Genomic DNA, 26,159 nt, shown 5'->3' on the forward strand with positions numbered 1-26,159 from the left:
TGTATATGAGTGCTATATATATGAGTGCTATGTATATGAGTGCTATATATATGAGTGCTATGTATATGAGTGCTATGTATATGAGTGCTATGTATATGAGTGCTATGTATATGAGTGCTATGTATATGAGTGCTATATATATGAGTGCTATGTATATGAGTGCTATGTATATGAGTGCTATGTATATGAGTGCTATATATATGAGTGCTATATATATGAGTGCTATGTATATGAGTGCTATGTATATGAGTGCTATGTACTGTATATGAGTGCTATGTACTGTATATGAGTGCTATGTATATGAGTGCTATGTATATGAGTGCTATGTATATGAGTGCTATGTATATGAGTGTTATGTACTGTATATGAGTGCTATGTATATGAGTGCTATGTATATGAGTGTTATGTACTGTATATGAGTGCTATATATATGAGTGCTATGTATATGAGTGCTATGTATATGAGTGCTATGTATATGAGTGCTATGTATATGAGTGCTATGTATATGAGTGTTATGTACTGTATATGAGTGCTATGTATATGAGTGCTATGTATATGAGTGCTATATATATGAGTGCTATATATATGAGTGCTATGTATATGAGTGCTATGTATATGAGTGCTATGTACTGTATATGAGTGCTATGTATATGAGTGCTATATATATGAGTGCTAGTATATGAGTGCTATATATGTGAGTGCTATGTATATGAGTGCTATGTATATGAGTGCTATATATATGAGTGCTATGTATATGAGTGCTATGTATATGAGTGCTATGTATATGAGTGCTATATATATGAGTGCTATGTATATGAGTGCTATATATATGAGTGCTATGTATATGAGTGCTATGTATATGAGTGCTATGTATATGAGTGCTATGTATATGAGTGCTATGTACTGTATATGAGTGCTATATATATGAGTGCTATGTATATGAGTGCTATGTATATGAGTGCTATGTACTGTATATGAGTGCTATATATATGAGTGCTATGTATATGAGTGCTATGTATATGAGTGCTATGTATATGAGTGCTATGTACTGTATATGAGTGCTATATATGAGTGCTATGTATATGAGTGCTATGTATATGAGTGCTATGTATATGAGTGTTATGTATATGAGTGCTATGTATATGAGTGCTATGTATATGAGTGCTATGTATATGAGTGTTATGTATATGAGTGCTAGTATATGAGTGCTATGTATATGAGTGCGATGTATATGAGTGCTATGTATATGAGTGCTATGTATATGAGTGCTATTCCTCCTTTGGTCATCTTTCATTCTAGTTCTCTGCTGCCAATGACTGGAACGAACTGCAAAAATCTCTGAAGCTGGAGACTCATATCTCCCTCAATAGCTTTAAGCACCAGCTGTCAGAGCAGCTCACAGATCACTGAACCTGTACATAGCCATCTGTAAACAGCCCATCTATCTACCTACCTCATCCCCATACTGTATTTATTTATTTATCTTGCTCCTTTGCACCCCAGTATCTCTACTTGCACATTCATCTTCTGAACATCCACCATTCCAGTGTTTTAATTGCTATATTGTAATTACTTCGTCACCATGGCCTATTTATTGCCTTAACTCCCTTATCTTACCTCATTTGCACTCTCTGTATATAGACTTTTTGTTTTCTTTTGTTCTACTGTCTTATTGACTATGTTTGTTTACTCCATGTGTAACTCTGTGTTGTTGTATGTGTCGAATTGCTATGCTTTATCTTGGCCAGGTCGCAGTTGCAAATGAGAACTTGTTCTCAACTAGCCTACCTGGTTAAATAAAGGTGAAAATAAAACAGGAGAGACATTTCAACATAAACATTTTTTTTAATCAAAATTAGTTGTTTGGTAGAATTGCCTTCTGGAACATGTTTACTTTCATGTGTCTTAATAACAAACTGTGCATTACAGCCAGGCACTTCTATTTTCTATATAAGTAGTTTCATAAGGTATTATGAGCCAATGGTCATCTACAGTATTAGGCATTTATTATTCAGTATTGTTTTTCCTTCCTCTAATACATGTTTTTATTCATTCACAACTAGAATGATGCTGGGCCTGGTACAGGAAGTGGTTCCCTTAGTACAGGAAGTGGTTCCCTTAGTACAGGAAGTGGTTCCCTTAGTACAGGAAGTGTGGTTCCCCTGGTCTCCGAGTACCAGTGCTGTGGGAAAGGAGGCTAGGCTTAGCAGAGACGGCTCAGAGGTGATACACAGCTGATACACAGCTGATACACAGCTCAGAGGTGATACACAGCTGATACACAGCTCAGAGGTGATACACAGCTGATACACAGCTCAGAGGTGATACACAGCTGATACACAGCTGATACATGGCTGATACACAGCTGATGCACAGCTGATACACAGCTGATACACAGCTGATACACGACTCAGAGGTGATACACAGCTGATATACAGCTGATACACGACTCAGAGGTGATACACAGCTGATACACAGCTCAGAGGTGATACACAGCTGATACACAGCTCAGAGGTGATACACAGCTGATACACAGCTGATACATGGCTGATACACAGCTGATACACAGCTGATACACGACTCAGAGGTGATACACAGCTGATACACGGCTCAGAGGTGATACACAGCTGATACACAGCTCAGAGGTGATACACAGCTGATACACAACTCAGAGGTGATACACAGCTGATACACAGCTGATACACAGCTGATACACAGCTCAGCGTGATACACAGCTGCCCAATGGAAGCAGGTCAGCAAGTAGCTCAATACACTGGTGCACTAGACATTTGCACTGGCGTCGACTTGTCGTACAGCCCATTCAGCTTCGCAAAAAGGCAACAAATCTGCACAATTAGCTCAATCCGTTACACTACACCCACACGTTGCCCCGTAAGAAAAAATATTGCAAGTCAGACTGCAGTAAAACAAATACTGCGTCCTCCCCCCCAATTTTTTTTTTACTGCAGTAATTTTGCAGTTATTGGATCCAAAACACCACAGTTGATTGCAGTTTCAAAACTGCATTCTGTTTTTGTAAGGGACCATAGAGCCTCAGTGGTGTCATAATACCCATAAACCCTAGTGGTCAAACAGGTTAATGGTTACAATCTTTCTCCCACCACATAGGGGATGTTAGAAACACTTGCAATGGGGGCTGTGTTTTGTGTAGGCTAAGCCTGGTGTGACGTTTTGATAACCACGGAAATATTTTCCAGACAAGGTGTTTTAACGTAGTCTGAGCTATTTATGCAGATTCAAAAATGCTTAGTGTCAAAAGTAGACATCACGCTAGACTCAGGTGACCAGTTTTCTGAAATGAAAACCGGGGACATTTCCAGTTCGGCGGTCAATATATAATTAAAATATCCAATGTTATTATCTATGAAATAAAAATGGGGGACAATTCCAGTTTTATGTATTTAGTCTAACAGGCACACTGTGATAGAGAAAACAACTATATAACAGAAACACTACAGACAAGACAGAACTGTCCAATCTGAACAGCCATTCAGTGGTCCTGGTAGTCTGGGTAGAATAAGAGCAGAAAAGAACATGAGCAAAAATGAAAAAACAGACAATAGTATATGTGAAATACTTAACAACATAATAAAGAAATAAGATGCTGATGAGATTGGTAACTACATAATATACCTATACCAATCTAATCTGTATATTTCTCAGAAGAATGCTTCTTCAGGATTGCTCTGTCTTTGGCCAGCTTCTCCATGAACTCCTGGCAGGGGAGGTTGAAGTTTGTCTTCACAATAAGCATGGCCTTGATGGTAGGAACAGTGAACCTATTTCTTGCTGCTGTCCATAGATCATTCATTTGGGAGAACACTCTCTCGATTGGTGCATTACTTCCAGGTAAGCACATGACAACAGACTGGGATGTCGCTCTCTTTGAAGTGGGTAACCACCATGCTCCATCTCTGACTAAGCAGTGTCTCAGATGTTTTCCATTCTTCAAGCGATTCCCCCCCTTTAGGAACTCTTTGTTATGAATTTTATGAATAATGACTAAATGATGTATACATTTAACGTAGAACTATAACTAACTGAATTCTACCCTGTTTTTCTATATTGATAAATAATGTTAGTTCATAAGAAAGAGGTTATGTAGCATGTACCTAGGAAGAGAGGAATGTATGTGTGTGCCTAAAGAAAACAAAGTGGATCATTAAACTATGTTTGAACCGACCCGGCTATAACTCTGGGGAGATAAGATAGGACAGGGAGAGCCCCTCTGGGTTTCTTCGTATCTGGGGGGGACTGGAACTGTCAGCTGAGTGGTAATAAACTGTGGTGAGACTCCAGGAGAAGAAGAGAGAATCCAAATATTAGTGTGTATGTATGTGCGTAGGTTAAGAGAATAGTATAAAAGGAACGTTTTTGTATATGCACAGCAGAACTCTCGTAAATAAACATTCCGACAATGTAGACTGCCCTCTGTCTGTTTCATTTCAATAAAGAACCTTACAAATTCTTAGTAACAGACAGAGTGGTTTAATTGAAGTTCAGTTTATGAACATTAAAAACAAAATTATCGTAACACTCTTGCAGGCCAGTAACCTCGTCACACTATGCATCCTCATTGATGGTCACATTGGGGCATTTTTCCTGCAGTGTGGCTGCTGCCTTCTGGATCTCTTCACGCAGAGGTTGCCTTTTTAAAAGGAGACCATGTAAATCTTTTAGATTATCTGTGTGCTTTCCCCAATGCTTGCAAATAGTTCACAGCCGTAGTGAAGAATGATTGGGATGTTTTGAGAAAGCTCTCTTTAGACATGGCTCCATTTTCCTCTAGCTCTTTCAGAAGTCCTCTGACCAAAACTGGAATGAAGTTATCATCACGTCTTGCAGTCAATTTTGCCTCAACGTTTCTCAGAATTGCAGCGGACTCCACAGCACAGCGGTCCTGACCTCCAAGCATCTTGACCGTGTCACTGAATACGGTCAAGTTTCCATGGACAAAGGCCAGCCAAAGTTCCGTCAGTGGATCTTCGAACATTGTTCACAGGACAACAGGGCATTTGTCTTCAGAAAGGAAAAAGGATTTCAATGGCACATACATTTTCAGCACTCTTTCTAGAGCAGGGAGCATGGACAGCCAGCGAACATTACTGTGTCCTAAAATGTTATGGTTCTCCTGGCCAACAAACTCACAAAAGCCCTTCAGTCTTTCTACTCTGACGGGGAAAATATGAACATATCCAAATATCTTTGCGAGCAGGTACTCAACATCATATCCAAAGCTGTTCTGGCCGTGTTATGAATGATGTGGGCAGGACAACCTAAGCCAATCACCTCCTGCTGCAGAGCATTTTTAACTTTGGTCTGGACATTGACCCTCCCCAGACTCTTAAATCCTCCAAAGTTGGTATTTGTTGTCGGCAGAGAATGTTTCCCAGGTTACATTTATGGATGACCACCAGGACCTCAGCTGCAATTTCCTCTGCTGTTTCTCCATTCAATTCAACAAAATCAAGCAGTTTTGTTTCCACAGATGTGTTGCCACCATATATCTGACTACTATTGGCAGCAGCTTTACATGTCCATGATTGGACGCATCAATGGACAGGGACACAAATTTTACCTGCTCTAGGTCCTGTGTTACCAAAGTATTTGCCCGTGGTGCTAACACGTTACTCACTATGACGTCACATTTTGTCCTAGCACATGTAAACTTTGTCTCATAAGTCTTCCATGTCAGTTGTGCTGTGCAGCCCAGAGATGTGTAACTATGATTGTGTCACAAGTGTGGTATGCAAAGACACCCTCCTGCACAGCTAAACCATATTCTTCTTGGGAAGGCTCTACCTTCTTGAAGAATGTGGTGACAGAGGACATAACACGGCCAATCAGAGAGGCTTTATGCTTTGTCATCTGTTGATGTTCTACCACTGCCGTTCTTCTCCGGCTGCCAATTGAAAGATTGGGTTGCGGTTATGCATACACATACGGTTATGGAACACCTACCTGTCCCAGACCTGCTGTTTTCAACTCTTAATTAACAGCTATGAAAAGCCAACTGACATTTATTCCTGATTATTATTTGACCATGCTTGTCATTTATGAACATTTTGAACATCTTGGCCATGTTCTGTTATCTCCACCCGGCACAGCCAGAAGAGGATTGGCCACCCTTCATAGCCTGGTTCCTCTCTAGGTTTCTTCCTAGGTTTTGGCCTTTCTAGGGAGTTTTTCCTAGCCACTGTGCTTCTACACCTGCATTGCTTGCCGTTTGGGGTTTTAGGCTGGGTTTCTGTACAGCACTTCGAGATATTAGCTGATGTACGAAGGGCTATATAAATTTGACGACATCACTAGCTAGTATCTCAAACCTGGCTTGAAAAGACATTGGTGATGTTGTGGATTCACTTGATAGCTTCTGGCCGAGTTTCACAGCAGTTCTCTAAAACTATCGCGAGCAAGTAGTTAGGAAGAGAGTGAATGAAGCTGCTATAGCGAGCAGCCCCCTCTGCTGGACAAAACAAGCACAACGCGATTGAGACATCAACCGGTACGCTGCACGGTCTTTCTTGCCAGGTAAAACCGCACAGTTAAAACAGGGGACAGGCCACCAAAAACAGGGACATCTGGTCACCCTATAGCTAAACTACAAATCCCTGCTAGCCATCTTCCGCTGACACCTTCGCTAACAGGTATTGTCAAAAACTTGCTAGACAGTTCTGAATTGTTTAAATTGAACAGGTCATCCAGAGTCCTTTGACTTGTGTGCAGTCTCGTCAAGGCATCTGTAGTTCTGAGCCACATTTGATTTGGGTTAAATACAGGTAAATAGTGATAGGTCATCTTGTCCGAGAGCAAGTCAACAGGAAACAGCCATTGAGTGAGTCAAAATCCCTTGTGGGAAAACTGTTGGAACCATTTCCCCGCTGGGTTATGGCTCATAGTGTGGTACTTTAGTGGGCTGCAGCTATCTATAATTGAGACAGTTACAGCAGGGCAGATGTGAGGATGCTGTGAACCCATTACTATTCTCCACTGGGACACATTAAATATTGCAGCGTAGGAAGGGTCATTTTATGTTCTTCTCTTACCAATTATGAATGTAGCAAAACCAAATCCCCAGAGCAGTGGAAAGAGCCCACAGCCATGACCAAACTGATACAGAAGAAAAGCATGGCAAAATATAACGCACACATGAAAGCTCCCAGTATCAAGGATTGCGAAGCGGAGTAAAGCAATGCCGAGGCCAAAATATGGGCAACTTGTTTCCTTTAATCACATGATGCAACATACAAGATGCAGCCTGAGGTCCATGATTGTCTGGCAGTGACCAAAAGCAAAAATGACTTTGTACAGTAAAAACAAAGATTCAACCACCTGTTTAAAAACAAAAAAAAGGCATAGGTTAAGTCCTGAGATTACAGACTAGTACTAAAACACTTGAAGTAGGCATTCTAGAGTTAAGTCAACAAGTTACTATATCATTGTTTACTTGATAGCTACCTACACAAATAGCTAGCTAGAACAAAGTGTTAATAAGATTTTAAAAAATTAATTTAAGATTTAAAAGCAATACAAATAAAAGTTCTCCAGTAGGCATCTCCAGAGGGAGCTAAGAGCTGTGTTGTCAGTCATTTCCCAGCAGCCTCAGTAAAAAGGCAGATCCTCAGGAGGACTTAGCATAGACACGTTGCCAAACCTGCAGAGAGGAGAGCCAGTCAGCAGTTGTTCATGGTTGTATTCAAATCAGCAAAAAGTTTGGCAACAGGAAACAAGTGTTATTGGACAAGTTCAGGTAGTGAACACAACAGGAGTAGTGCTGTGGCTAAAGACAGACATGGTTAAGGTTAGACACCATGGTTATGTTGAAGGAATTATAGTAAAAAAAAAAAATTATAGTACAGATTACCAACTCACTTTGACCCCTTGTACTTCTCCCTGATGGCCTGTTGGGGGCGACTGTGGGCACTGAGGTACATCTTGTGGAGGTCCTTGAGGCAGGGTGCAATCTCTGCCAGGGTGTAGCCAGTGAAGGTGTACAGGGCGTCAGGCTGGAAAAACAGATGCCACACGGGTAGTTTAGCGAGTCAAACCAGTCTAACTAGGGAATCAGGTAGCCTAGCAGTTAGAGTAATGGACAGTAACCGAAAGGACGCTTTGCGAATACCAGAGCCGACAAGGTGAAAAATATGCCGATGTGCCCTTGAGCAAGGAACGCCACCCTAACTTGCTCCTGGGTGCCATACTAGGACCGGCACTGTCAAACATGTCACTGCACCCACCTGGTGTTGGACTTTCTACCCTCAGCAAAAAAGAAACATCCCTTTCAGGACCCGGTCTTTCAAAGATAATTTATAAAAATCCAAATAACTTCAGAACTTCATTGTAAAGGGTTTAAATACTGTTTCCCATGCTTGTTCAATGAACAATGAATGAACATGCACCTGTAGAACGGTCGTTAAGACACTAACAGTTTACAGACGGTAGGCAATTCAGGTCAGTTATGAAAACTTAGGACACTAAAGAGGCCTTTCTACTGACTCTGAAAAACACCAAAAGATGCCCAGGGTCCCTGCTCATCTGCGTGAACGTGCCTTAGGCATGCTGCAAGGAGGCATGAGGACTGCAGATGTGGCCAGGGCAATAAATTGCAATGTCCGTACTGTGAGACGCCACTAGAGGGAGACAGGACGATCAGCTGATAGTCCTCGCAGTGGCAGACCACGTGTAACACTTGCACAGGATCGGTACAGCCAAACATCACACCTGCGGGACAGGTACAGGATGGCAACAACTGCTTGAGTTACACCAGGAACGCACAATCACTCCATCAGTGCTCAGACAGACCAGCCTATTGTGGACAGAGGGCTTGTAGGCCTGTTGTAAGGCAGGTCCTCACCAGCAACAACGTTGCCTATGGGCACAAATCCACTGTCACTGGACCAGGCAGGACTGGCAAAAAGTGCTCTTCACTGACGAGTCGTGGTTGTGTCTCACCAGGGGTGATGGTCGGATGTGTGTTTATTTTGAAGGAATGAGCGTTACACTGAGGCCTGTACTCTGGAGCAGGATCGATTTGGAGGTGGAGGGTTCGTCATGGTCTGGGGCGGTGTCACTGCATCATTGGACTGAGCTTGTTGTCATTGCAGGCAATCTCCACGCTGTGCGTTACAGGGAAGACATCCTCCTCCCTCATGTGGTACCCTTCCTGAAAGCACATCCTGACATAATCCTCCAGCATGACAATGCCACCAGCCTTACTGCTCGCTCTGTGTGAGATTTCCTGCAAGACAGGAATCTCAGTGTTCTGCCATGGCCAGCGAAGAGCCCGGATCTCAGTCTCATTGAGCACATCTGGGACCTGTTGGATCAGAGGGTGAGGGCTAGTGCCATTCCCCCCAGAAATGTCCGGGAACTTGCAGGTGCCTTGGTGGAAGAGTGGGGTAACATCACAGCAAGAACTGGCAAATCTGGTGCAGTCCATGAGGAGCGGCACTGCAGTACTTAATGCAGCTGGTGGCCACACCAGATACTGACTTACTTTTGACCCCCCCTTTGTTCAGGGACACATTATTCAATTTGTTATTTACATGTCTGTGGAACTTGTTCAGTTTATGTCTCAGTTGTTGAATCTCGTTACATTCATACAAATATTTACACATGAAGTCTGCTGAAAATAAAACGCAGTTGAAAGGGAGAACGTCATTTTTTGGTTGAGTATATATATAGCCTACTTATGAGAACAATGTATAAAAGGGAGAAAACTCTGATATCAGGAATGTGATACCCACACCAGGATAAAATGCATATATGAGTTGGTATTCTGGATTTAAGGTCAGAACAGGCACTAGTTCTAGGTGGGGGTGGGTGGGTTACCCCAGAGTGATGATGCAACAGTCAGCATAGGAGCATGAGACCAATGGCCATCCGAGTAACGCAGACAGGCATGTCTTACCCAGAGGGACCTGTTGAGGGTGTAGTTGGCCAGACAGAAAGCAGCAGCCGCCACCATAGAGGGGAAGTAGTGCAGGAATGGATCCACTTCCAGCATGCTCAGCTCTGCCACATACTGAGAGTAGAGTTCACAAAAACACACTTGTTAACTGCAGCAAAACACTCCTGCACATTAAAAAGTAATAATGTTGATAAACCATTTAGTCAACGGGGTGAAATACACTTCACATCAGGCCTGGGCAATTCCAGTTCTCAGAGGACTGATTGGTGTCACTCCCCCCCAGCAAACACACCTGATATAAACTAATTGCATTTAACTGAAGATCATGATTAGTTGATTTGAGTCAAGTGTGTTCTGGGGCGAAAGTGTTTCACCAATCAGGACCCCGAGGACTTGGGTCACCCTACAGGGTTAACTCATCGGGTTTTATTTAACCAGGTGAGAACACATTCTAACAAGAGTGACTAAACTATTGAACACTTGGGTCAGAGTACTGACTCATGTACCCGGATACCATGCTGCTAGCCTAAAGGCACATCTCAAAAACATGGCACAGCTATCAAGCAGTCAGACATGAGCATCTAGTTCTCTGTAAGTACCAGGGCGAGGCTCTCAGTCTTGAAGCAGACTGCTTGGACGGTGAGGAAATGGCGGAGGAACTGGTGTGTGGTGGGGACGGTCATGTCGAAGGCCAGCACCTTTAGCAGGAAGTGTTCCATACGAAGCAGCTGCTTCTTGGTGTAAGTGTCATCTGTGATGTACACAAAGTCCTCCACTTCCGGAGGGTAGATCTCCTCGTATTTACTACCAGAGAAAAGGGTTAACACTAAAAAGCCCATTTACCACAGCTGAAAGTAAACCACCTTCCTACAGATGACTGGTTCTGGCATAGATCTGCCACGAGTATTGTGAACAGACAAGAGTTTGTGTATAAAAATTCTGCTAAATTTGTAACATGACTTACGCAGCCAGCAGAAGTGCAGCGGTGCCCACCAGCTGCAGCTTTCCCCGGAGTACAGACATGCAGGAGAGGAAGCGGTCCATGTAGTTGACAGCCAGGTAGATAGTCTCCCCACACAGCTTGTACTCCTGGCCGACCTCCACCAGCCAGTCCACCAGGATGACACGCATGCAGTTGGTGATATCCGGCTGCTTCCGCATGTAGCCAGACTTCGGACGGCACTTTATCTGGAACAGAGGGTTAGAAAGACTTCACCACCTTCAGTTACAGAGCAATTTAAAACAGACACATCTAAAGAAAATGTATGCTTAGCTGGTGTGGGGTTAACCGCAGAATAAAGTAAATATACAAAATGCCAGCCAAGCTACAACTAAAGTGCTGGAGTGCGAAGCCTCAATGGCTGCTGTGCCTGATCAGGGGGGGGGGGGGGGGGGGGGGGTACACCTATATATGGTGATAGGGAGAATTACCATCAGAAAGAGGATAGGATGTAAACAGTGCATTTCATTTAACAGATGCCCTTAAATCAATAGAAGCATAGAAGACATTTATAGTAGCCGTATAGTTTGAACGAGTGCGCACTTCACTCTTGCGTAAGTGTTTGTGGATGTCCTCGGAATATTCTGCCAGACACATGGCATTCTGAGTGGTGAGAGCCTCGTTATCTGGGAGCGACTGCATAGAAGTGTCCATGCATGACCCTGCGAAACAATGGTTTACTGTTAAATGAGTCAGTGCTGTGAACATGAAGTGAAAATTGACATGGTGATGCATCATTGTGCCCTTGGTGTGTAATGCCACCACAGGCCGACCTCACCTGAGCTCAGGTCCAGGAAGAGACGGAAATCTTTATGTTGCATGGCAGCAGTTTCCTCATCCACCACCTGAGGCTCTGCAGCCACTAGTTCGCCAGAGGCTGGGATGACGACCTCACATGGCTCATCCACATAGATGTCAGCGCTAGAGCTTGAGGGACAACCCAAGAGATTGGTGTGGGAGTTGTCCAAAATAGAGCCACGTTTGGAAAAAATAACTCCCTAAAAACAAAAAGTGATTAGCCAATTTGAATAGGCTTTGGACGCAGAAAAGTTCTCAAACTACTCACCTGACCAAAAGATCGACTGTGCTGTTCGTTTTCTGTTAAGACGCCGAGTATAGTCCTCTGTTTAGCCCTGTCCATCCGGGATGAATCCATCCTATTTGAGGCCAGAACATTTTCTTGGCTACTACGGCTGGCCAGACGGGCGACGGTGTTGAAGTTCATCTTTAAAAATAGTTAAACAGCTAGAAGTAGAGGGGATTATACATCAGAGAGTAAACAAACCAAATTTATCTAGTGGAACTGTATAAACTGGCTGCCATGACTACCGATAGTGAGGTGGTAACACGTTCGCCTTGAATTGTTTTACACAAATAAAGTTCAACTAGCTGGTTAGCTAACCTATTATTGCAAAGCCATGAAAGACAAACAAAACGAATTAAAAACAATGTGTGCACGCTTTGTTAGCCAACGCTTCAAATGTTTGGCTTGTTCAGGTAGCTGAAAATTTAAACATTATTATTTTTTAAATAAAAATTCTACAAACCTTGGTTGTGTGTTTCACAGCCGATGATGCACAAACTAGATAAGACAAAATAGTTTTGTCGTGGTATGACTAGCTACCTCCCACCGGTTTATATTGACCTGTGCATGCAGGTTTGTCTCATTCGGATGAACGCACTGATCAGCTGTTTCAGCTGTTGCTGTGTAAAACTCAGCTGTTTCAGTTGTTGCTGTGTAAAACTCAGCTGTTTCAGATTTACACAAATCCTAATCGAAGTCCGAACCGCTCTCAGTTGCGCGGTCCAATCACAGCCGACGACGAGACCACGTGGTGGCGTTTCCATAGCAATGTGAAGATGCTCTCAGTTGCGCGGTCCAATCACAGCTGATGACAAGACCACGTGGGGACGTTTCCATAGCAATGTGAGGACGCTCATAGTTTGCGCGAATCGTACGTATATGTTTACAAGCAATATTAGTCTACAATCTCAAAAGAAAACGTTGCCATGAACTAAATGATCATTGATATTTTTATGCTCAATCTGTCAGTGTTTCAGAGAGGGAAAAAGATTTGCCTGGTTAGCCAGACTCGTTAAGGGTTTCCATTAAACAGGTCCCCGGTTGAACCCGGCAATGGTCCGTCACGTGACCGAGTTTAACCGGTGAGGGAGATGCACCTTGCTCCGTCATGTTGTCAACAAGGCAGCAATGTAACTTCCCTTTTCCATAAATTATATCTCGGAATTTTCTAATTAGTTCTAATTAGGAAGGCAGATAAAGCGTTTTTTTTATCAAAAGCAATCACTTTTAAATTTGAAAACAGAATCCTACTCATTACTCCACATTCAAAAGTAAGTGAGTATGCTGGGGGGGGTGGTTGGGAGTTGGAGAATTTAGCATTATTCAAATACAGATTCAACCACAAAGGTAGGTTTTCCAATGCCTCGCAACGAAGGGCACCGATTGGTAGATGGGTAAAAAAGCAGCTATTGAATATCCCTTTGAGCATGGTGAAGTTATTAATTACACTTTTGATGGTGTATCAATACACCCAGTCACTACAAAGATACAGGTGTCCTTTCTAACGCAGTTGCCGGAGAGAAAGTAAACTGCTCAGGGATTTCACCATGAGGACAATGGTGACTTTAAGGATGTTTTCACATATAGTCCTCTTTAAAAGAACTGATCTCAGTCCTCTTTAAAGTTAACTCTGGGTTAAAAAAAAGCAACATAACTCAGTTTCCTGTGTATTCACACTGGCCTTGCCTTGGAATGCTCAGCTCTCTTACCAGTTCACTTCAACATGTTTGTGGTCTGAGTCCTCTTTGCATTCGCATTGCTATGTTTAGAAAATAACCAATATATTTTTCCAACATTTACTCAATAGAGCCCCACAGTGGAGGGAAAAAGGCCACCTTAGCTACCGCGGGCGACACCGTGATACACAGCTGCCTAGTGGAAGCAGGTCAGCAAGCAGCTCAATACACCGGTGCACTAGTCATTTGAACAGGTGTCGACTCGTCGTACAGCCCAATCAGCCACACAAAAAGGTATTGAGTGGCAACAAATCTGCCCAATTAGCTCAATCCTTTACACTACACCCACTGGTCGCCATGTAGAGTACCACAGTATGAGTCATAATACTCATTAAACCTAGTGGTCAAATAGGGAAATGGTTCCAATCGTTTTTCCACCATAAAAAGAGTGTTGCAGCGGCAGGAATCATGTAGAATAATAGGGAAGACATCAAAACTATGAAATAACACATATGTAATCATGTAGTAACCCAAAAAGTATTAAACAAATCAAAATTAATTTGATATTCTTCAAAGTAGCCACCATTTGCCTCGATGACAGCAGTGAGTGTGTATACATTGACAAGTCCTGGATATTGTCCTGCTTCAATTACTCGAATAATCAAGTTTTTTTTTATAATAAGGAGAGCACTTTAATATCTGTCCCCTCCTCCTCCCACACACAGAGAGAGTAGCAGTGTTTCTGGACTGGCTGGCTGGAACACTGTCCTACAACAGAGTCATCTCTGACACACATTCTACACAACATTCACTGAGCACTCTACCTAGGGTTTTATCCTGACACCTCAGTGTCCTTGTGTCAGGTAGAAAAGCTAAAGGGAGTTTGACTATTGTCGTCTCTAACGCCACAGTGTTCTTTTGTCAGGTTAAACAGACCATTTTTGTATTTATTTTTTATTTAACTAGGCAAGTCAGTTAAGAACAAATTCTTATTTACAATGACGGCCTAGGAACAGTGGGTTAACTGCCTTGTTCAGGGGCAGAACGACAGATTTTAACCTTGTCAAATCGGGGATTTATTTTTATTTATTTATTTTACCGTTATTTTACCAGGTAAGTTGACTGAGAACACATTCTCATTTGCAGCAACGACCTGGGGAATAGTTACAGGGGAGAGGAGGGGGATGAATGAGCCAATTGTAAACTGGGGATTATTAGGTGACCATGATGGTTTGAGGGCCAGATTGGGAATTTAGCCAGGACACCGGGGTTAACGCCCCTACTCTTACGATAAGTGCCATGGGATCTTTAATGACCTCAGAGAGTCAGGACACCCATTTTTAACGTCCCATCCGAAAGACGGCACCGTCCCCAATCACTGCCCTGGGGCATTGGGATATTTTTTAGACCAGAGGAAAGAGTGCCTCCTACTGGCCCTCCAACACCACTTCCAGCAGCATCTGGTCTCCCATCCAGGGACTGACCAGGACCAACCCTGCTTAGCTTCAGAAGCAAGCCAGCAGTGGTATGCAGGGTGGTATGCTGCTGGGGATGCTATCCAGCAACCTTCCAGTTACTGGCCCAATCCTCTAACCACTAGGCTAACTGCCACCCCAATATCCACACTGCCACGTAGGGCTGCACGATTTTGACAACAAATCTATGCCTTATTTTTTGTAAGAGGAAACATTGAATGTTGCGACAGATTATAGGGTCCCACTCCCCTGGGAAACACTGACCAACACTTTGGTCCCTACCCTGTTACAACAACACCTCCATAGAGATCTTATTACTATTCCAATTTCTTATTCTATGAATTCAAACAACACTGTATTCAAAGTGCCCACTATTACATTCCAACTAGGCTATAGAATTTGAATAATTATTCTATTTCCATGATTCCAACAGTTCACCAGTGTTTTGATATAAATCGCAAGTGAAATCGCGGTTGCATTACTTGGTTAAAAATAAAGCCTTGATATGTTGTCAAAATCGTGCAGCCCTACGTGGCAGTGTGGATATGATCGCACATGAGATAAACTTTTGATTGAACAGTATAAAACAATCAGAATAGAGAAAGCTCCATTGAAAACACTTAATTTAGGTACAGCGCTACAGTGTATTAGGCCCAGCCTTACAGTGTATTAGGTACAGCCTTAGTGTATTAGGTACAGCCTTACAGTGTATTAGGCCCAGCCTTACAGTGTATTAGGTACAGCCCTGCTAGCCACCTCACCCACAACAGAGAAACATATTGATACACCCCCACAACCCCCTCTGACTGCAGCTGGAGAGGCTTAAACAGATAAGATTATGTTTTGAAATATCCATTTTCTGATGTATATGGAAATTTATTTGTAAAATTACTGAATGAAAATGTATGTCTCTTGACTTGACAAACTGTATTTGTAGTCATGTGTTTTACATTGAAAAAAATGTGGTAAAAAAAAAAATGCTGTTTATATCATCAACATCAATATAACACGTTAACTTTCAGTATACATTCACATTTCATTTTGTCTGAGCATTTCCAGGTATGCCACAAATCTATTTCATGCAGGTGTGTGATAGTTCCATATATGACCACCAGAGGGCAGCCTGCAGAAGGACTCCTCCCTGTCATGCTCTCTCGGCGGAGTGTCCTCGTTTGTTTTTGTTGTGTGAGAGGAGAAGCATCCAGCCTACAGATTAAGCATTTGGGGTATTTATAAATAATTTCCTCAGTTAATTATGTGATGTTGCTTTAGATCAGGTAGCTATAACTGTATTATTTAATTAGCGTGGTCCATCGCTTCGTGCAGAGACTCCATTAGATCTATGAGAGGGAAGCGAATGAAATGTCAAGCTAGCCAGCCAACTAGCTAGCAACTAGCTGTACATGCGAGTTGGCTCACAACACCTTGCCAGCTACAGCCTAACGTTACATCAATAGATTACGGGACAAGCCACTTCTCTGGGCAACTGTTTACGTTATCCATTTTCTACAAAATCGTGGGGATATTTTATCTAAATCTCAATCATGAGTGAAGAGGAGAGTTCCACCTCAACCGGTTACAACAAGGACTCGAGCATTTCGCTTCTATTAATAACCAAGGACGGACAGACGTACTACGTTGACAAGAGCGGTGTTGTCGACAGCAGAAATGTAGTCACGCCGCAAGAGTCGGACAATAACATGTTCTCGTACGACATGGATGATGCCGACGAGGAGAGCGATGTTTTGGACACCTCGGACCCGCGTGACAGCGCTGCGAGTCCCGAAGAACTCAACGAGGAAGACGGGTTCGGGGAGAACGAGAACGTGTCGAAGACGTGCACGTACGACGGTTGTACGGAGACCACGACCCAGGTAGCCAAGCAGCGGAAGCCGTGGATGTGTAAGAAGCACCGCAACAAAATGTACAAAGACAAGTACAAGAAGAAGAAGAGTGATCAGGCCCAAGGTCACGTGTCCAGCGGGAAACAAGATGTAAGCATTTACCTGGCTGACAGACAAACACACACACCAGGTGCATTCTTTCACCTGTTTTTCTATCATAGTCCTGGAAATCCACAATATGTGCATGGTTTTGTTCCAGCCCAGCGCTAATACATCTGATCCAACTCATCATCATTAGTTGAGTCAGGTTTGTTACGATATGGCTGGAACAAAACCCTGATGTGGGTCCCCAGGACTAGGACTGAAGCCTACTGCTCTAGTCTGAAGGGATATGTGTGCTGGTTATATATTGAACCATACGGTGTGTGTGTGTTGATCAGGAGAGCTTGGAGGAGAGGCCTGTGTCTGTGAACAAGCAGCGTCTCGGCATCATGGGGGACCGGCCGGCCAGACCCTCCCTCATCGAACAGGTGCTCAACCAGAAGAGACTGGTGAGTCACACACACAGACAGACACGCATAGACACACACACACACACAGCAGTTAACACATCTTAGGTTGTGGAAATGTGCAGCATATTTTCTCTCCCTGTAGTGGCACCTACCAGTATCGTGAATTCAAACAATGTATTACGTCACACTGTGTGCGTGTTCTGTGTGTGTGTTTTGTCCCCAGTCTCTGCTGAGGAGTCCTGAGGTCATCAGGTTTCTACAGCAGCAGCAGCGTCTTCTGACCACCCAAAGTCACAGCCAATCGTAGCCTGACTTCCAGGGCTGCTAACGGGACAACAGGGGAGGGGCCAGCCACTCTGTGTGTCCCACCTCCAGACATGGGTTACATTTTACATTCTAGAACGAATGTAGAATGTTCTGGAATTACGCTAACTCATTCTGGAACTATTCCATCTGTCACGGTGACAGGAGAAGGACACAGTTGTTAGTACCTACCTAACTCATGGGGGTTAACTAACCCATAACCTTAACACAACCCTGACATTACCCTAACTATCTTATGACCCGTTCACTTGATATGTGCAAACTGTCAAGTGCGCCGGTCGGACTGGTGCAGGACTAGGCCAATTAAGTGGGTTGACCCCAAACCTCCACGCAGCCGTTCTTACGTGGTTTTCCCTTCCTGCTTTCTTATGCAATGAATCATGTGGGCCTATACCCCAAAAGCATAAAGAAACTGAAATCCTTATGTACTGAACTGCCCATCCGGTGAGGTGATCCAGCATTGCCATCTAGTGACGCCCAGCGAAAGATATTCAGGCTTGTTTACCGGAGTAGTAAAGACTGAAGCCGTGGCAGAATATTACAGAGTAATGGAGACTGTACTCTTGTCGACAACAACTGTGCTTCCAATCCATCAATCCATCCATTAATCAATCCATCCATCCATTAATCAATCCATCCATTAATCAATCCATCCATTAATCAATCCATCAATCAATCCATCAATCAATCCATCCATTAATCAATCCATCCATTAATCAATCCATCAATCCATTAATCAATCCATTAATCAATCCATCCATTAATCAATCCATCAATCAATCCATTAATCAATCCATCAATCCATCCATTAATCAATCTGTTAATCAATCAATCCATTAATCAATCTGTTAATCAATCAATCAATCCATTAATCAATCAATCCATTAATAAATCCATCAATCAATCCATTAATCAATCCATCAATCAATCTGTTAATCCATCAATCAATCTGTTAATCCATCAATCCATCCATCAATCAATCTGTTAATCCATCAATCCATCAATCAATCCATTAATCAATCTGTTAATTAATCCATCAATCAATCCATTAATCAATCCATTAATCAATCAATCTGTTAATCCATCAATCAATCTGTTAATCCATCAATCAATCCATTAATCAATCTGTTAATCAATCCATCCATTAATCAATCCATTAATCAATCTGTTAATCAATCTGTTAATCAATCCATCCATTAATCAATCAATCTGTTAAATAGTTGGTAAAGCAAACCGCATGCTTTAAACTTCACCACGTCAGCTAAAAAAAGGGAACTCATTGTTTTAATGTTTTATTTTGTATTGTCTGCTGTGTTAAACTGATGTTTTGGACTAATTTAGATTTGATTTTGAAAACAAGACTGTAGGAAACGGATAGTAGATGTGATGAAGAATATCAGTTTATACCAAAACTTCTATTTTAATAATTAGGTAGCGTTGTGTGGTTGTTGTTAGATGACAGATGTATCGAGTCTGAATTCACTGTATCAGATTGCTATCAGTTTTTCTGTGATTACGTGTGACGATGACAATCATCGGGGGGGGGGGGCATAGCGTGATTCTTGAAGGTGTGGGCAGGGTACTAAAGAGCTACTATGTGACTGTCTGCTGGGTTTTTAAATCAAGGTTGGGGTCAATTCAGGAAGTAAACCTAATTCCACATTTTCCTAATTCAAAATCGTTGAAGAGAATTGGAATTTTCAATTTACTTCCTGAATTGAAATGGGATTTACCACAACCCTGGTATAATCTATTTGTTGTGATGTGTAATCTGTCGCTTGGGGTAGAACCTGCACCCCTAACCACAGATCTAGGATCAGATTACCCTATGTACCAATCCTTAACCATTAAGTCCTATTTATACCAGGTTTGGGGTCAATCCCATTTAAACTCAATTCACAAAGTACAGTGAAATTCCAATGCTTTTCAATGAGTAAAGTTTGGAATTAGTTTCACTTTCTGAATTGACCCCAAACCTGATTAATACCAAATGCAATTCGCTATGGTTATCCTGCATAGATGCGTCGTGACAAATTGCAGGTCTAGACACGTTTGCATATTTTTGTTGCGCAAGTACGAAGAGCGGCCATTTTGCGTAGCTAATTGCTTTCTTGCTTTGCGTTCTTGCGTAGGGTATAAATTAGGATGGGAATGACATCTGACCTTGGATCAGTGGTTATAGGGGCAACTTCAACCTTTACAAGTCATCTACTGGTAACATCTGACCTTGGATCAGTGGTTATAGGGGCAACTTCAACCTTTACAAGTCATCTAATGGTCACATCTGACCTTGGATCAGTGGTTATAGGGGCAACTTCAACCTTTACAAGTCATCTACTGGTCACATCTGACCTTGGATCAGTGGTTATAGGGTCAACTTCAACCTTTACAAGTCATCTACTGGTCACATCTGACCTTGGATCAGTGGTTATAGGGTCAACTTCAACCTTTACAAGTCATCTACTGGTCACATCTGACCTTGGATCAGTGGTTATAGGGGCAACTTCAACCTTTACAAGTCATCTACTGGTCACATCTGACCTTGGGTCAGTGGTTATAGGGGCAACTTCAACCTTTACAAGTCATCTACTGGTCACATCTGACCTTGGGTCAGTGGTTATAGGGGCAACTTCAACCTTTACAAGTCATCTAATGGTAACACCTGACCTTGGATCAGTGGTTATAGGGGCAACTTCAACCTGGTATCTACCTACCACATAATGCTACTCCTCTCATCAGGCTGTGCCTATGTAATGTCTATTAAACACTGTGTTTGACTATGTGTCGAGTTTGTGTTGTCTCGTTAACTACACTTTTCAAGAAGCGCCAGTGCAACATCTAGAATAGCTTTCTCTGAATAAATACATTTAGGCAGGGATTCAATCCAATTGCGCATTAGGCTACGATTGCACCTCTTTAAAAGCAGTGTTGCGGTGTTCGTGGAGATCGGTGGATATTTAATTATATGTCAAGTGAGCTACGTAACGCAATCGGATTGAATCCCGCCTTTCTTCACCGAGAATGCTATTACAGATGTCATATTATGTTTATGAGCACAGTTCCTTCATGTATCGTAAATATACCACACGTAAAACTACTTCATGTATCGTAAATATACCACACGTAAAACTACTTCATGTATCGTAAATATACTACACATAAAACAACTTCATGTATCGTAAATATACTACACGTAAAACTACTTCATGTATCGTAAATATACTACACATAAAACAACTTCATGTATCGTAAATATACTACACATAAAACAACTTCATGTATCGTAAATATACTACACATAAAACAACTTCATGTATCGTAAATATACTACACATAAAACAACTTCATGTATCGTAAATATACTACACATAAAACAACTTCATGTATCGTAAATATACTACACATAAAACAACTTCATGTATCGTAAATATACTACACATAAAACAACTTCATGTATCATAAATATACTACACATAAAACAACTTCATGTATCGTAAATATACTACACATAAAACAACTTCATGTATCGTAAATATAGGACACATAAAACTACTTCCCATATCATAAATATACTACAAAACAAAATCCTTTCAATTAAAAAAAAAATATTTAATGAAATAATCAGAAAGGCAGTCAGAGACAACAGTAAATACATGTTAATAATTTTCCCAACACGTAAAACACCACAAACACCATGTTATACACTGACATATAAGTCTCTATTAGTAACTACTGTAATGCTTCCTTTGATCTCAAATGGTACCCTACTGCACTATAATAGGGAATAGGGTGCCATAGGGCTCTGGTCTAAAGTAGTGCACTATATAGGGAATAGGGTGCCATAGGGCTCTGGCCTAATGTAGTGCACTATATATAGGGAATAGGGTGCCATAGGGCTCTGGTCTAAAGTAGTGCACTATATATAGGGAATAGGGTGCCATAGGGCTCTGGTCTAAAGTAGTGCACTATATATAGGGAATAGGGTGCCATAGGGCTCTGGTCTAAAGTAGTGCACTATATATAGGGAATAGGGTGCCATAGGGCTCTGGTCTAAAGTAGTGCACTATATAGGGAATAGGGTTCCATAGGGCTCTGGTCTAAAGTAGTGCACTATATAGGGAATAGGGTGCCATAGGGGACGCACTCAACCGTCTTTGAGTGAGTTAAAGGGTTATTTAAACAGAGCTATGTGTGATTGAATACAGTATCTGTAGCTTACAGTAAACAACAAGGGGATTGAATGATAGTTGAAACCATAGTCTAATGAAACTGAAGGGCTCGATTAAACCAATTCTGCCTTAACCCACAACATAGTCTAATGAAACTGAAGGGCTCGATTAAACCAATTCTGCCTTAACCCACAACATAGTCTAATGAAACTGAAGGGCTCGATTAAACCAATTCTGCCTTAACCCACAACATAGTCTAATGACACTGAAGGGCTCGATTAAACCAATTCTGCCTTAACCCACAACATAGTCTAATGACACTGAAGGGCTCGATTAAACCAATTCTGCCTTAACCCACAACATAGTCTAATGAAACTGAAGGGCTCGATTAAACCAATTCTGCCTTAACCCACAACATAGTCTAATGACACTGAAGGGCTCGATTTAATAAGTTCTGCCTTAACCCACAACTGCTTAGCAGTATCATTGTTTGTGTTTAGGCGTTGTGGGAGAGGTGTACAGCGTTAGAGCTGTCAAATCAGCAAACGGCTCCTGGTGTTATACCTGTGCAGGACATTGCCATTGGATGCATCTAGTTGCGTTAGTAATGACCTCATGTCGCTGTGTTACAAGTTGGAACACTGGATCGTGTGTTGTAATCTACACCTCGATTGGCTGATATAAAAATCCTTATAATTGTTTAATTTGAGTGTCATTATTTCAACTATAGCCTACACTTTTCTCGTTCTGAACTTCTAACGCAGGTGGGATTTAAAGATGTGTTATTTCGTTACAATGATGACAAGAGCAGCCGCTCACGGATTTACGACAGCTCCCATCACAGTTACACCTCCGACATCACCTAAACAAAAAACTATGACACGCATATTCCGATGTCGGTTGTCGCTGGTTACTGTCCCTTACAGTAGAAGTATAACTAAACAGCAGAGTAGCTAAAACAACACAATATGTATCTGCAACACTGGCACGTTGTACATTGACTAACTGAAAGCTACAGTAACTTATGATTGATTGATTGATTGTCATCAACTGAAATACCATCGTAATGTTAAATGACGGTTGATTCCCAGTCAGGAAGAAAAGGCTGCTATTTCAATAGCATCAGTCGAGATAAGCATAGATCCATTAAAATGTGTGTGTGTGTCAAGATACAGAGGATATGTGTGTGTGTGTGTGTTTTAGGACAGACCACATCTGTGTGTGTGTGTGTGTGTGTGTATGTGTGTGTGTGTGTTTTAGGACAGACCACATCTGTGTGTGTGTGTGTGTGTGTGTGTGTGTGTGTGTGTGTGTGTGTGTGTGTGTGTGTGTGTGTGTGTGTGTGTGTGTGTGTGTGTGTGTGTGTGTGTTAGGACACGGAGGAGATGGGGTTATGGGGAGAGCCCATCTGTGTGTGTGTGTGTGTGTGTGTATGTGTTAGGACACGGAGGAGATGGGGTTATGGGGAGAGCCCATCTGTGTGTGTGTGTGTGTGTGTGTGTGTGTGTGTTAGGACACGGAGGAGATGGGGTTATGGGGAGAGCCCATCTGTGTGTGTGTGTGTGTGTGTGTGTGTGTGTGTGTGTGTGTGTGTGTGTGTGTGTGTGTGTTAGGACACGGAGGAGATGGGGTTATGGGGAGAGCCCATCTGTGTGAGGACTTTGTCCAGCCACTGCAGAGGGCCGTGCAGGTGCACCTCTATCCAGCAGGGGGTGCTGGTGACGTCCTGACGGTGGTACTCTGCACCCCAGCCCTGCATAGAAGAAGAGGAAGTGAACACAACATTTTCAAAGACTGTTCAACCGGAAGTTTTGGAACATTCAGATAGAAATATGTTATGTAGAACAAACATGCCTCTCAGACAAAGTATCACATCTGCTCTATTCATGGAATTTCTATGTGCAACATTCGATAACGTTTGGCAATTGAATGTGGCCCAGTTGGGTCGTATTGATTAGTGCACACTGTAACAAAACATCGCAAAAGTGTTTGGCAACAGAAAACTAAAATGTTTCTTATTGAACAAGTTCAGGTAGTCCCCCCCTGTAGTCCCTCTCTGTAGTTCCTCTGTAGTCCCTCTCTGTAGTCCCTCCCTGTAGTCCCTCTCTGTAGTTCCTCCCTGTAGTCCCTCCCTGTAGTCCCCCTCTGTAGTTCCTCTCTGTAGTCCCTCTCTGTAGTTCCTCTCTGTAGTCCCTCTCTGTAGTTCCTCCCTGTAGTCCCTCCCTGTAGTTCCTCTGTAGTTCCTCCCTGTAGTCCCCCTCTGTAGTCCCCCCCTGTAGTCCCCCTCTGTAGTCCCTCCCTGTAGTTCCTCTGTAGTTCCTCTGTAGTCCCTCCCTGTAGTCCCTCTCTGTAGTTCCTCTGTAGTTCCTCTGTAGTCCCTCCCTGTAGTTCCTCTCTGTAGTCCCTCTCTGTAGTTCCTCCCTGTAGTCCCCCTCTGTAGTTCCTCTCTGTAGTCTCTCTCTGTAGTTCCTCTCTGTAGTCCCTCTCTGTAGTTCCTCCCTGTAGTCCCTCCCTGTAGTTCCTCTGTAGTTCCTCCCTGTAGTCCCTCCCTGTAGTCCCCCTCTGTAGTCCCCCCCTGTAGTCCCCCTCTGTAGTCCCTCCCTGTAGTTCCTCTGTAGTTCCTCTGTAGTCCCTCCCTGTAGTCCCTCTCTGTAGTTCCTCTGTAGTTCCTCTGTAGTCCCTCCCTGTAGTTCCTCTCTGTAGTCCCTCCCTGTAGTCCCTCTCTGTAGTCCCTCCCTGTAGTCCCTCTGTAGTTCCTCCCTGTAGTTCCTCTCTGTAGTCCCTCCCTGTAGTCCCTCCCTGTAGTTCCTCCCTGTAGTCCCTCCCTGTAGTCCCTCCCTGTAGTCCCTCCCTGTAGTTCCTCTCTGTAGTCCCTCCCTGTAGTCCCTCTCTGTAGTTCCTCCCTGTAGTTCCTCTGTTGTTCCTCTCTGTAGTTCCTCTCTGTAGTCCCTCCCTGTAGTTCCTCTGTAGTCCCTCTCTGTAGTTCCTCCCTGTAGTTCTTCTCTGTAGTTCCTCCCTGTAGTCCCTCTCTGTAGTTCCTCCCTGTAGTCCCTCCCTGTAGTCCCTCTCTGTAGTCCCTCCCTGTAGTTCCTCTGTAGTTCCTCCCTGTAGTCCCTCCCTGTAGTTCCTCTCTGCAGTCCCTCCCTGTAGTCCCTCTCTGTAGTCCCTCTCTGTAGTTCCTCTGTAGGTCCTCTCCGTAGTTCCTCTCTGTAGTTCCTCTCTGTAGTTCCTCTCTGTAGTCCCTCCCTGTAGTTCCTCTGTAGTCCCTCCCTGTAGTTCCTCTGTAGTTCCTCCCTGTAGTCCCCCCTGTCCATTTTCTTGTTTGGTGCATAGTGAATATGACTTTGGTGTGTGTATGTGTGGCAACTTGAGAATCGTGTGTACCCCTTTGCGTATATACGTGTATGCGCGGGTGTGTGTTGGTGTACGTGTGTGTAACGAGATACGACCGTGACCAATATATATGTGTGTAGTGGTCTTGGAACACTCTCACTCCAGGCAGGAGCCAAAAATCAGAATAACATGGTGTTGAGTTACCGTGGAAACGGCGCTTTCAACCTAATGACTTCTTTCAAAATTTTTACAAATCATAAAACCATTTAGAAATATTTGGCAAACATAAAAAAGATATTGAATGCCATCTGTAGTTTTGTAGGCTGTTAACTATTACATCATTCCTTCTGGAAGCTTCTAAACAATGTCGTTTCTACTGAACCAAGTATCAGAATAACATGGTGTTGAGTTACCGTGGAAACAACGTAGACATCTCAGTTCTCCTCTTTTCGCTCACAGACATCTGTTTAAATGTGAATTTCAGTGCTACATTCACTGCCCATGCAGACTCTCTCATAACACTACCCTCTTAACACCTGACCCTTCACCCTGACCCCTGACCTCTAACCCCTGACCCCATAGTTACCTTGACGAAGCTCATGCGTATAGTACACATCTTGGTGAGTTCGTAGACCACCTCGAAGCCGTGGTTGACGGACTGAGAGAGGAGCTCGGCGAACAGCTGGTTGTTGAAGATCTTCAGACTACAGCCGCTGGGGATCTTACACACGGTGGTGGCATGGAAACCATGCTGATAGTTACAGTTACGACTCTGGACGAAGATACTGCTGTCACTCAGACACTCTGCATA

General features: G+C 42.9%; 3 protein-coding genes across 4 annotated transcripts in view; 1 reads left to right on the forward strand and 2 right to left on the reverse strand.

Annotated features, from left to right (window-relative positions):
- Positions 1 to 7,228: 7,228 nt before the first annotated feature.
- ccna1 (cyclin A1) lies at positions 7,229 to 15,114 on the reverse strand. The gene is made up of 9 exons (XM_055936851.1): positions 12,479 to 15,114; positions 11,998 to 12,176; positions 11,710 to 11,929; positions 11,475 to 11,593; positions 10,896 to 11,119; positions 10,531 to 10,735; positions 9,932 to 10,045; positions 7,894 to 8,027; positions 7,229 to 7,675 (listed from the first exon to the last, which is right to left on the reverse strand). The coding sequence occupies exons 2-9, from the start codon at positions 12,154 to 12,156 to the stop codon at positions 7,624 to 7,626; spliced, it is 1,227 nt and encodes a 408-aa protein (XP_055792826.1). The 5' UTR covers positions 12,157 to 12,176; positions 12,479 to 15,114; the 3' UTR covers positions 7,229 to 7,623.
- A 1,204-nt stretch (positions 15,115 to 16,318) lies between these two features.
- rfxap (regulatory factor X-associated protein) lies at positions 16,319 to 20,628 on the forward strand. The gene is made up of 3 exons (XM_055936852.1): positions 16,319 to 17,160; positions 17,451 to 17,561; positions 17,746 to 20,628. The coding sequence occupies exons 1-3, from the start codon at positions 16,711 to 16,713 to the stop codon at positions 17,827 to 17,829; spliced, it is 645 nt and encodes a 214-aa protein (XP_055792827.1). The 5' UTR covers positions 16,319 to 16,710; the 3' UTR covers positions 17,830 to 20,628.
- An 806-nt stretch (positions 20,629 to 21,434) lies between these two features.
- The window catches only part of smad9 (SMAD family member 9), a 24,768-nt gene continuing 20,043 nt past the window's right edge, over positions 21,435 to 26,159 (reverse strand). For both annotated transcript variants that reach the window (XM_055936850.1, XM_055936849.1), the window contains exons 7-8: positions 25,935 to 26,159; positions 21,435 to 23,768 (exon numbers count right to left, since the gene is read on the reverse strand). The exon at positions 25,935 to 26,159 is cut by the window's right edge and continues 32 nt beyond it. In XM_055936850.1, the coding sequence (XP_055792825.1) occupies positions 23,625 to 23,768; positions 25,935 to 26,159 (369 nt within the window). In that variant the 3' untranslated portion in view covers positions 21,435 to 23,624. The remainder of the gene's footprint in view (positions 23,769 to 25,934) is intronic.

This window comes from Salvelinus fontinalis, chromosome 10 (assembly GCF_029448725.1).
Source record: "Salvelinus fontinalis isolate EN_2023a chromosome 10, ASM2944872v1, whole genome shotgun sequence".
NCBI classification, from domain to species: domain Eukaryota; kingdom Metazoa; phylum Chordata; class Actinopteri; order Salmoniformes; family Salmonidae; genus Salvelinus; species Salvelinus fontinalis.